General features: G+C 53.7%; 2 protein-coding genes across 4 annotated transcripts in view; both read right to left on the bottom strand.

The window, feature by feature from the left end:
* Positions 1-12,455, bottom strand: part of HOXC4 (homeobox C4) — a 38,502-nt gene that overhangs the window by 25,275 nt on the left and 772 nt on the right. The gene's annotated exons all lie outside the window — the stretch shown is intronic.
* Positions 58-12,455, bottom strand: part of HOXC6 (homeobox C6) — a 34,534-nt gene continuing 22,136 nt past the window's right edge. Inside the window, exons 2-3 of one of the 3 annotated variants that reach the window (XM_021713291.1) lie at positions 1,282-1,507; positions 58-586 (exon numbers count right to left, since the gene is read on the bottom strand). In XM_021713291.1, coding sequence (XP_021568966.1) covers positions 255-586; positions 1,282-1,435 — 486 coding nt within the window. In that variant the 5' untranslated portion in view covers positions 1,436-1,507 and the 3' untranslated portion in view covers positions 58-254. Of the gene's footprint in view, positions 587-1,281; positions 1,840-12,455 lie in introns of those variants that run through there. The other 2 variants (XM_008059891.1, XM_008059890.1) reach the window with 2 other exon arrangements.

Below are 12,455 nucleotides of genomic sequence, written 5' to 3'. Positions count from 1 at the left end.
AGCGAGCGAGGGAGCGAGGAGGAGGAGGAGGAGGAGGAGGAGGAGGAGGCGGAGGAGGCGGAGGCGTGTGGTGGCGGAGTTGTGCGGAGAGGGAGGGGTCCAGCGCCGACTTTCAGGTCCACGTTTGACTCCCGAGTTTTGTTTTAGGGAGTCAAAACACATCAATTGTGCCAGTGATAAATACAGAGAGTGTGATTAGGGGGGAGCCGGGGGGAGCGAGGGAGAGGGGTGAGGGGTGGCGGGGACAGTCCTGGTCACTCTTTCTGCTTCTCCTCTTCTGTCTCTTCCCGCTTTTCCTCTTTTCCGCCCAGGCTATCGGCGGTAGCCCCTCCGCCGCCCCCCGAGAGCGTGGACGTGAGATTCGATTCCTTTTTCCACTTCATCCGGCGGTTCTGGAACCAGATTTTGATCTGTCGCTCGGTCAGGCAGAGCGCGTTGGCGATCTCAATCCGCCGGCGCCGCGTTAGGTAGCGGTTGAAGTGAAATTCCTTCTCCAGTTCCAGGGTCTGGTACCTCGAGTAGATCTGGCGGCCGCGCCTCCGGTCCGCTCCGTAGCCGACCCCTAAAGATCCGGGCACAAAACACACTAAAAACAATCAGCGAGGCGTCCTCAGCGGATGATTCACCCAGCAAAGTCCTGACCCTCCCAACTTGGCCAGCAGCTCACAGCCCCCTCGGGCTCCAGCCTTCTCCCCTGTGCCCCGCCCCGCCCCCACGGGGGGTCCCGCCGGGACCCCAACTTCATTCAGACCTCCCATGGGGTGGGAGGCGTGCGTCCCCAAGAAAGGTGGGGGGGCGGGGCAAAAATCAAACAGAAAGCTGCAAGTCTAAAAGCTGATTTTTGAAAAGCCCCAAATGCTTGGGGACCAGGGCCCAGTTCTCAAGAACTGGGCTCCCCGTCTCCCTAAGCACCCTAGCTCCTTGGTAACTTCTCCCCACTCCTCTGCCCTTCCCTCGCCCCCTCCCTTCTCCTCAGGCTGACTCGACTTTGGGGGGCTCCCCCATCCTCTCCTCCCTCCCCTCACCCCCTGCCCTGTTCCTGCCCCCTCAGCTGGCCTTGGAGCCCTCCAATCCGTCAGGGGCCAAGGGGGCCAGGCCCCTGCCAGGGAGCAGGAGGCGAGCTGAGGGGGCAGAAGAGGCGGCCCTGTCTCGGAGAGGAGGAGACGGGCGTGATTGTTTTTATGGGGCCATAAAAAACTCTCTCCGCCCGTTCTTCTAGGGAAGCCGGTCATAAAGCCAGTTCAGTTTATTTAATTTATATCTCGGAGCTGTAAAACTCACCACTGTGCGAATTCATTCGCTGCATCCAGGGGTAAATCTGGATACTGGCTTTCTGGTCCTGGGGCGCAGTCCTGCCCGGCTCAGAACTAAAATCCTGAGCGATTGAGGTCTGTGTGTTATGTCCTAAGGTGTTTTGTCTGCAGTTTGAGAGCATGTCTTTCTCCTGGTAAAAGGAATTAGATCCATAGTCATACGGCCCCCGGCTGGAACTGAACACGACATTCTCCTGTGGCGAATAAAAGGGAGTCGAGTAGATCCGGTTCTGGGCAACGGCCGCTCCATAGGTCGAGAAATGCCTCACTGGATCATAGGCGGTGGAATTGAGGGCGACGTTGGGGAGGACGTCCTGGCCCCCGGCGAGGTGGCAGGATAAGGAAGGGTTAGTGAAGTAGGAATTCATCCCTTTGCCTTTACCTGGTCGGGCTATGATTTCTTTAATATTTATTTCTGTCTCCAGTTTGTACTCGGAACTAGATGGTTATAGGGACGGCTCCAATCCAGGACAGACAAAATGACAAAGTCAGCTGACCCCCTTCCAGCCAATCGCAAGCCAGATGTCAAGAAGGGGGAAAAAAATCGCTTCTGCTTCTGTTGATTCCCTAGTTGAGACTGTGTGCTTTGAAAGTAAGACTTGGATTTCTTTTAAATATATATATATATATGTATGTAAAGGAACTGGTTTGGAGGTGAAGGAGGGGTGTGTGTCCCTGAGCAAGGCCATGGGGCCCAGGAAAGAAGAGCTCTGCTCCCAGGAAATCTCTCAGCTCCAGCTAACTTTGCTGTGCTGTTTCCAGAGCCAGGGCCAGGGAAAAACCCCTGTATTTTCCATCTGATTTCATCTTTTATATCTGCCCCCTTCTAAAATTACATCCTGATTTCTCCATGGGAGGAACTCCCTCCCAGCTCAGGGGAGGAGTCCCCAGAAATCCTACAGGAAATCCTGGTTTGGCACTCCATGGGGTAAGTCCCCAGTCACTAAACCGGCACTCCCCCCCAACAACTAAAAGAATCAAAAGTAGAAAGAAATTTCATAAAACATAGTGCCCTGAGTAAGGAGAGTGTGGCTGAGAGTCTCGGGGTGCAGGAAGGATGTGGCGAGTTAGTAAGTCTAAAGGGGCAAGAGTGAAACTTCAGGGTACACTGGCAGAGCTGAAGTGGGCAGAGGGGCCACGCGTCAGCTTGCCTCCACCTCCTGGCCCCTTTCTCCTCCTCCTCAGGACCCCCTTTTTGGGAAAACTCTTGCAGCATCCTTGCCTACAAGGGGAAATGTATAAAAATGCGAGGGAAAAGGGAGAAAAAGAAGTAAAAGGTGAGGGGGGGTGCAGGGGGGGGAGAGAAAGGGAAGAAAGGAAGAAGAAAGAAAACTCTGAGAGTCTTTCTAGAGACATCAACTCCTGTTTATGTTGGTGAGAATTTATGCTTTGGAGCCAGCGAGGGCCGGTGGGATAATTCACATAGGATCCAGCCAGAAAGGGAAGGCTGGGGGGTGGGGGGGAGGTCTGATGGACAGTTAGCTTTTTGCAGGCTCAAGCCCCTGCGCAGGTCAGACGCCTCCTCCCCCCTCCGGACTAGGGCCCTGCCAGGGGAGGCGCCCCTGGACCTGAGCTCTGGGGCTTGGAGACTTCAGCAAGGGGTCCTGGGGAACTCTCCCCCAAGGGCCAGTCATTCTTGGTGGGGCCTCTAGCAGCCTCTACCTCCATTTTTTTTCCCCACCTTGTGGCTGAGAAAAAGGAAGAGAGGGCTAGGAAAAGGCAGCGGAGTCTGAAGCTTCCGAGAGAGTCGCAGTGGGTGAACTGAAACAGCGGAAGGTGTGCAGAGGGGGTTTTTCTCCTGATTAATCCAAACTTAATTGGATATCGTGATATAGGCCGAAAATGCTTTAAGTGGACAAAGAGGGGTGGTAGGGACCGGGCGGGGAGCAATGAAAGCTCATATTCCTCCCAACCACCATTTTTTGGGGGGAGAAACTGGCTATAACAAGAACCCGGATGTCGCTGGATTTTATGATCTTTTCCTTCTGTGTAACAAAGCGGAGTAATCAATGGGTAGCAATAAAGCCATAAACGGGACTATGCTGGGAAAAAAACTCGTTTATTCATCTTCTGTAACGTTAAGGTTTCCCTGGAGTGTCGCTAGGGGGGAAAAATAAAGTTTCAAACCCAAAAGCAGACAGTGTGTAGGAGCTGGTGGAGACAACATGTTAGTTAATACATGAACCTTGTTAGGGGGCTGAAGAGTCTCTCTGTCAGAGAATTTGTGTTGACTTTTAAAAATACAGCCCCTGCCCTCCAGAAAGGAGGGAAATGTGTTGGAATTCAGAAAGATAGGGAAAAGACCCCTATAATCGTAAAGGTTCCTGCTCTTGGACCACATGGTCCTCTCCCCAAGGAAATGAAGGGGAAAGGGTAGAGGAGGGTTTTTAAATTAAGAAAGAAATTTTGAGATGAGTTATCTCTATCTCATTTGGGGGTGACTTGGCAGGTACAAACAGACACCAGTGTGAGTTGCTTTTCGCTCTAGAATCCAGCTGTCCTCGAATTCACGGCATGTCTGGACAGAGGCTTCCAGCAGCTGGCTGGGGCTCCAGGCCCCCTGGAGGGCAAGAGGTGGGGGAGAGAGGGGGGGAGTGCCCTGGGGGCTGAGCTAGGGAACCAGTCAGTGCACCCCTGGACACAAGTAGCCTCTCTCAGAGTTCCCAGCCTCCTTTCTGCCCTGAGGGTAATGGTGTAACAAGTAGAAGAGGCCAGAAGAGAGAGTAAATCCCCCCCATTTCAGAGAGAGATTGCTAGAGGGATAAATCATGCCAGTGATATTTCCTTCAAGATATTAAATTGTTGCAATGTACAACAAATTGAATGATGGAAGATAGGATGTCTTAATGAGGTTTCGCTTTCAATGAGTGCTGATTTTCTATGTATTTTTAAAATCTCCTTTATGGGTGGATGGGGGAGGGAAGGACCTTGGACGAAAGAAGGGGTTCCTGGGGAAGAATGTGCTACAGGCCCCCAGCAAGGATGCCCGGGCTTCCTTGAGCACCTCTTCAACGGAGCCTGGAGAGGAAAGGGGCCCAAAGTTGGGGAGATTCTCTTTTAGGGCCTGAAGGCGGTGGGCTCAGGGGGGTGGGCGACCTGAGAAGCAGAATGTAAGTCTCAGGCCCGGAAAGTTAAGTGTTTTATTACGTCCCTAAACAGAGGGCAGAGACTGAAAGGTCTCGCCGATTTATAATGAACAGAAACCAGCTGCTGGGTGAAAAAGGCAGAAATGTGGAAGGGGGAGAGAAGGGGCAGCAGAAATACAAATACATTCCCCCACTGCTTTAAGACTTTCGGGGAAATTAATTTCCAACCCACTCTCCCCCATCATCTTCCGTTCCAGAGGAGTGAAGCCCCTTATTTCAGTGAGATCTTTAATTATGCAGCTGAAATTTGCTGAAGGGTTCGCTCCAAGGGGGGAGAGCAGGTCAGATGAGCCCGAGCTCCCCTGCATTGGATCATATTTTCCTTCTCCCATTTCATGTTAATTTTTTTTTTTTTTTTTTTTGGCAAAACAATGGCTGTCTATGGGGGGAAAGCTGGGACTTGGATTTTTCTAAATATATTTATATTTTCCTGTTAAATTTGTCTGAAAACAATTAGGGAAACTCATCAGCAGAAGCAAGAACAGATGTTTTATTAAACCTGCAGTTGAGCTCTGTAAATATGCACAAGTCTTGGGAAGGAGGGGAGAGAACTTGTTCTTTGTTTCTATAAAACAAGCCTAGAGAAATCAGAGAACATTCATTCCCCCCCCACACACACACATCAGGCCTGCAGGTCTCAGGCTGCTGCTCTGGCCCGTCAGTCCCTCGGCCTCCCGAATCAGGCATTTGGGGCGAATCAGGCATTTGGGGCGGGGGGGTCAAGAACAGATTTTTGCTTTTGAAGCTTTAATTAGTGGATTCAAAAACAGAAATTCAAAAAACACAGAAAGGGACTAAAGGGGAAGGTTGCCACTTGCTGCTCTGGTCCCTCCAATACAAAATACAGGCTTTTGGTAGCACTGATTCTAAGTGAGACATTTCCTGCTTTTGCGCCTGGGACCTGAGTGGGGTGCAGTCACTGGCCTGCAGTCCCCATGGCTAAGGGTTGCATCGGAGGCTGGGTACTTAGGGGTTCCTCAGGGCGAGTAACCCGCTTCCACTCCAGCCTTACCCCACTCCAGGCCAGGGAAAGGCTGGGGGCCTGTGTGGCTCTGAAATGGGGAGAGGGTGGGTGGGACCAAACCTGGCCCTGAAGAGGTCCATGGGCAGGCCTCACCTTGCCGGCCTTTGCTTTCCACTCCGCCCTGGGAGATGTGTTAATTTCTTGGGGAGATTACCTGGAGTGAGAGGGGATGAGATCTGGAATTTTATTTTTTTAATCTGGGGACAATCTTTTCCAGAGGTCCTCTACAGTCTGTGTTCTGCCGTCTCCTCTCTCTCTCTCCAGATCCCCCAACTCTGCGTGGATGTTTGAGGCTCACCCACCCTCGCACAATGATGCACACACTCCATTCCTGGCTGCGGCGCGGTAAACTTAGCTCCAGTTCCGGGCCTCGGGAGTCTGCTCAGGGACCCCAACACTGAAGCCGCAGGACTCAGAGCGTGGTCTGGGCGCTGCGCTGCCTGGAAGCCACTGCAGCTGCCCGATCCTGCCCCTGCCCCCAATTCTCACTTTCCGGAGCACGAGAAGAGTGCTTGCCCTGCCGGCTCCTTTTGTGCCACTGGGTGAAGGCTAAAATCCCTCTTGCAGAGAAAGCCGAGTTTCAATAATTGCTCAGCTCACCTCACAATTGCACTATTTGGTTAAGGCTTTGCTGTTCCAGAGCGACTGTTCAGCTGGCTCAACGGGCTGATGATTAGATTTTTTTTTTAATTTAGAAATTAAAAAATAAATCGCACTCCAAGTGCCTGCTGTTTTGTGTATCAGCTCCTTTGATCTTGTAGTAAAAGGATCAGATCGCAAACAGAGCCTCCAGGTCTGCCAGAGAACCTGAATGCAGCGAACTGGGTCGGCTGGGGGAACACCAGAGCTGGGCTCACCTAAGGGACTCCCAGTTTGTCATAGATACGGTGGAGGAAGTTGTCTGAGCACATGCCACCGCCCGCCCCCCCTCCCCATAGACACACACTGCATTCCAAATAGGAACACTCCTTTCAAAGTTCAGGCCGGGAGAAAAGTGAAATTTGACACACCCAACCCGGAAATGGATCCCATTTGGGGGTGCTGATATTCTGGGGACAGGGCCCAGGCTGGCCAGCTGAAAGGAGTTGGGGGACAACAGGGAGGGGGGAAGGTGGAAGAGGCCAGATGGGGCATGTCAAACTGCTGAGAACTGCCCCAAACATGTCGGAGGCCTGCGCTGGTAACTTCCCTTTTGAGCTAAGAAGAGGTTGAGGGGCTGCTGAACTGCTTTTGTTTTATTACAATTAAACAGAGAAGAAAGGTGTGTGAAGGGACTTTGCTAACTCATGTCATATTTCCCCTCCTCCCTCTCCCTTTCCAGATTTCTGCCTGACCTTTCCTTACTGGCACTCCGCTTGCTGCTGCCACCATCAGCAGAGACAAACTCCTTCATCCGCATTTGTTTGGCTGCTCTATTCCTTCTCTGGCATAAAGTTAAAAAGTAAAATAGGTCCCAAGCATCTGTCTCATCACACTCAGCCCTGATCCCCCTTCCGGCTCCATCTGGCAAAAATCATTCTTGGCTTTTAGGGGGCTGGCCACCAAGCCTCTCACCGCTATCCCAAGCAGCTGAAAATCACCTGAGGAGAGGGCTTGGGCAGAGCCTGGAGACACAGCTCTCTGGGAGTTGGAAATGGGAAGGGAGCTCAGATGTCTGGGGATATTGCTGGGGGCAAAGCAAGTGGACCTGCTCAGTCCCAGAGAAAAATTAAAATCCAGAATATCCAGAATATTTTCAGTCACCAGGATGGGACCTCAAGGGGATGTCAGACGAGGAAGGCACCGCAGTAGGGGGTGTGCTGGGGCCAAAGGCTCCCCAGCTTCCTGGCTGCTTTTATGCCCCTCCACCCGGAGCATGGCTTGGACCCATTTTGGAAGTTCCTGAGAATTCTAAAAGTCATGAACTCAGCATTTATGACGTCACAGGGAGTTATCCTACAGAAATTGTAAATGTCATAAAAGTTATGTACGGCAGTTTTGTGTGTGGGTGCTCAGCCTCTCCTCACTTTTTTTTTTTTCTTTTCTCCCTTCTTCCCCTGGTCTAAATTCTCCTGCATGAAAATGAAATGTTATTATGTTCTGGAACAATAAGCCAACAATAAAACAGCATCCTCATTTCCCTATAAATAATTTTATCCTTTATTGTTTGCAGATCTGAAAGAACCATTTACTCTGTGCTGGCAACAAGGGGGAGAGAGATGGGGAGGGGGAAATTAATTTCAGAAATGAGAATATTACTTACTTCGGTGATACTCTTTTAGATTTGCTAGCCAGGAGCAAAATGAAAGGGGAACAGCGGCCTCTCTGAATCTACACCTGGCGGGATTGGAGATTTATAGGATCTTTAGCAAAGGGGCAATTTAATTTTGTAGGATTTGCTTAAATTCACTGCTATTTTGGGGGGCTGAGGAGAGAGGAGGGTGGGGGGAGAATGACATGCTTTATCTAGCTTTATGAATCCACCAACATTACCCTGATTTAAAACCCAACAACCTGTGTCTCAGAGAAACTCCTGCAGAAAGGAGTGGGGGAGTGGGGTGAGAGGAGGTGGGCTCAACTTCCTCAACGACTGTGGCCCCCTCAACCAAGCAGTTACCAGGGGGAAGGAAGAAAAGATGAGGCCAGGGGAGGGCTGTTTGTAAGTGTCTCCACCACAGGGACACCGGAGGTTTATGGTGTCCCCATAATTCCCCTGACCCTATAAACAGCTGCCCTATTTTAAGACGATTTCTGCTTCCTCCCCTCCGAAAGGGAGAATGAGGGCCCTCGGAAGGGCAGGAGGGGGTTGCTTGAGAGAGGAGGGAGTCGAGGATAGCACGTACTTTGTTCTCCTGGGCCAGTTTGCTGGTTTGGCGGGTTTCTGACGCAGGGTGGCAGCAGACAAAACAAGTAAACAACTCATAGACACAATAAACAGGAGCGGCTGCGGCGCCGTGGCAGAGGCCGTGGGCTGGGTGAGGGGCACGGTCCTGGGGGATTGTCACCCAGCGCCCCGGATGGCCGAGGCTCAGAAAGACTGAGGTAGCCCTCAGTGAAGGGCGGAAGGAAGGTGGGAGAAGGTTGTGCACCTCCCGGCGCAGCATGTCTGGACAGGAGTCTGGGGAGGAACCTGATCGTCCAGGGAGCAGTGAAAACCGCTCCAGCCCCACTGCTGTCCTTGCTGTCTTTTATGGGGGTTTCCACTGACATTTACATTTCCCCTCTGTTCTGTCTTTTCGTGCCTCTGGAAGGGAGGAAGCCTGGGAAAGGAGACCGATTAATTCCCAGCGCTCCAGGTCCACAGGCAGCGGCCCAACCTCCTCTCCTGTACCTTTGGACCAGCCTTCTCTCGGACCCAGAGTGGACCCCGCTCAGGCAGCGGAGGGGATTAAAGCGCAGCTCAACCAGCAACCAGGTAGCAAGCTCCCAATTTGTCCGCACAGATGCAGGCAAGTCTGGGACAGGGTGAGCATCCAGGACAAGGAGGGGAGGGACACACATTCACCACATCCCTGCCCCTTCTGGCTCACCTCCACCAGCCACTCAGGCACCCTGGCCAGCAGCCACCCCAGACCACTCTGCCCGAGGCCACCTTATTAACCACTCCAATACCATCATTGCCCTAGGGAGGGTCCTAGCACCCGGGCCCTGCTCTCAGAGCAACCACACCCATGAAAAGAGTCCCGCAGAACTCACTTTCAAGACAGCTAGATTCCCCTTGTAAAACAGTCTCTAAGTTGGGAAAGTTTGTGGGGAGTGTGGGGATAAAGCCGAAGGGATTTAGTGTTTCCCCAGTCCAGCTGCTTGGACAGCGAAAGCAATTCAGCCTGAGAAAGCCTGTGCGGCATCCATTGCTTGCTAGAACCCGCATACTCCGATTCCAGTGCATACACATTTCCAGCAGAGCTTGCACAGAGGGTCCCTTTGGTGCACCCGTGCCTCCATGAGCCCACTCTCGTCTAGAAGAGGCTAACAGAATTTTGCACGCACATAAAACGGTGTTTGAGCGAATATAGGCATGGCAACATACAATTAACCACTAAGGAAATATGAGTCTGTATATATTCATGCATAAGTCTGTCTGTACATTTGAGCCTGTGTATAATAAATGCATAACGCTACCAAGCCCAGTTTCACAACACGTCAGCCAACCCAACAAGGTCGCCTTCACCAAACAAGGTCGCGTTCTCCGTGGGGATCACAATTGTCAAGCCAGGGAGAAAGAAGGTTTACTCTGCTCATTTCTCCTTAGCTAGGAACCGGCGCATGAAATACAGTGGATGGCAGGGATGACAAAGTTCTCCCCCCAACTGTAAGGAGCCAGCCTGAGAGTGCCCAAAGAATGGGTTCAGAGGGGAACACTGCCCCCCTCCCCCAGTGCCAGGGAACCTTGCCAGGCCCTGACCCACAGATTCAGTGTCTTTGCTCAGCCTCAGTCCGGGTGTGCAGAGTCCTTGAGCCAGATTCTGTTCTCAACCACCCTGGCTATTATTAGATAACCACAGAAGAGTTCTCTTGCAGTAAGGACCATGTCTACAGGGAATTCTGCCTGCAAGGAGACTGAGGGTTACCATGGGTGTCCCCTCTTGTGCTTCTGTGTGAACGCCGAAGAGAGAAAGAAGAAAAAGAAAAGCGAAAGTAACTGGGAAACAGAGGGCTGGCCTTGGTGTCCGTTGGGTCCAGCTTATCCCTGGCTGGACCGGAAAACTGGAAAACCAGGGCCAGTCACTGCTCCACTTCTTCCCTCTGTCTCATGAGGACAGGTCTAGGGGTGAAGGGCATAGGGTAAGGTGGGGGCTTGCAGGAACTCTAGCCAGGAAAGAACAGAAAATCAATAAAAATATTATCTAAAGACACCTCAGGATAGTGCTGTTAAGCGGTCAACCTCGAACCCTAGCACCCCAAAATCTCGCTGTCAGCACATTTAATTAGAACCCTGTAGGCCTAGAGAAATGCCCCAGCCTCGCCCAGGCCCGCCCCTCGGGTGGGAGGGGGCCCCCCCTACTGTTCCAGGTGAAGCTCCACTGGCCTGAGTGGCCTTCTCCAGAAAAGGTTTTCTTTCCGGGGTGAACAAAGGAGATTTGTGTCCCCACCCCCCATCAGTGCGGCCATCCGCAAGGGCGGGGGCTGACAAAATACAGGCGAAAGAGAGAAATAGAGGCCTCACCGGTTGGCGGTTCCCACATGAAGGCCAGGAGAAAGGCTCCCGTTTTCGGGCCTCGCGGGCCCCTCCACTGTCCCACCGCGCTTCCGTTGCCCGTCTCGGGTCCCACAACTCCGGGTCCCGGCCTGCCGCAGCCCGGTTCCGCGGGGCGTCGGCCCCCGGGCCGTGGCTGAGCGGCGGGCGAGCGCGCGGCAGCCGGAGCAGGCGGCGGCAGGGCCCATTTGGGGAGAGCCAAGCGCTTTTCTCGATCGTAAACAAGGAACGCGAAATTAGCCCCTCGGCAGACGCCTCTGCCGACACACAAGTCCTATTGGGGGGGGGAAGGGGGAGAGAAAATGCCATTTCTTTCCCCGGGAGAATACCTCGGAGGCCTTTATGTAGGCTGCGAAAGGGGAATTTTGGGGGGGCTGGAGAGGAAGGGAAAGGGCTTGTGGGGGAGGGGAGATAAGAGTCACCGTCGGCTCGGGCCTGAGGTTTGATTCGAATGCAAAGTGTATTTTTAAGACTATGATAAAAACGGGATTTCCCCCTTTCCGTCCCCCTTCCCCACCCCCAAGCGATGGGTCAGGGTTTAAACAGGAAACCCGGAGCGATCCCCTCCCCCACTCGGGCTAGGCGTAGAATCCCAGCCGCGCCTCTGGGAGAGGATGGGGGTGAGTGTCTTGGCCCGGCTGAAGGTGAGTCTGGCCCCTGGACTCTCTCGGACCTCTCCAGGAGTATGCCCCCTCCTCCCCAGCTCTGGGGTGTGTCTGTGTGTGTAAACGTTTGGGTATGCGTCGCCCTTTATAAACAGAAACTCACACATATAGGGGCCGCCTCGCGGACCCAGGCCCGGGAGCAGGGCGGGGTCATATATCAAACTGCAACACATTCAGGATCACGTACATTTGGAAGAAATTAAGCCACTGTATTATGAAACCATATGTGTCGGGTTAAGACCATACAACACGCCATTAGCACCAATTATTAGAAAAACCCCGAGCGTCCAGGACCCTCCCGGCCGCCCCATTCTGACGCCCCTACCCCATCAGCCATCCCCCTCTAGAGTCCTCACTGCCTCCACAGCACCCAGGAGGCCCTGCCACCGAGGCATGGGCCTGTCCCCGCCCAACCTGGGGCCTTTTCCATTCCCACCTCCGCCCCAGACAAGGCAGGTCTTAGCCTGGAGCAGCCATGCAAGGCGGGTGAAGCAGTCCAGTGGGCATCCCGGGTGGGATGGCGCCGTTGGGGGTGAGGGCGTCGGACCCGAGAAGGGAAGGCGGATAGGCCTCTTTTCTCCGAGCACAAGATGGCTTTTGAGTACCGCATCCCCCACCCTCAACCCTCCACCCTCCACCCAATGCAAGGCACCTCCCACCCTCCCATCCGCCCGGGTGGGGGCGGGAGCAGGGGGTGGACAGACGCTCTCCCCTTGGCTGACGCGCACCAGCCACCAGCCTCCCCCCTAATTGCCAATTAACAGGCCCCGCCGCCCGCCTAGCTGCGCTCGCTTCCTGCTCGGCGGCCCGGCCCGAGGCCCGCACTGCGCATGTGTGAGCTCTCGCAGTCGCGCTCTCTGGGAGGGAGGGGGCTGCAGGGTAGGGAGGGGGCGCGGGAAAGTTTGTTTGAGGGTTGGGGGGCTGACTTTGCTCAGGGGGCAATGGGCACAGCCTACAGCCTTCTCCCTCTTGCCCTGGAATTTGAGCGTCCAGGCCCCCTCCGTCCCGGTCCCATTAACCAAGAGGCCGAAGACCTATCACAAGCAGGTACGAACACAGTGGGCACCAGACCGAGGGCCAGCGCCCCAGACCACCGGCTTGCGCCGCTCAGGCACAGCCCTCCTGCCCCAC

This window comes from Carlito syrichta, unplaced genomic scaffold (assembly GCF_000164805.1).
Source record: "Carlito syrichta isolate Samal-C Ts95f unplaced genomic scaffold, Tarsius_syrichta-2.0.1 Scaffold304418, whole genome shotgun sequence".
Taxonomy (NCBI): Eukaryota; Metazoa; Chordata; class Mammalia; order Primates; family Tarsiidae; genus Carlito; species Carlito syrichta.
The sequence above is the reverse complement of the archived record's forward strand: the minus strand, read 5'-3'. Positions and strand labels throughout refer to the sequence as shown.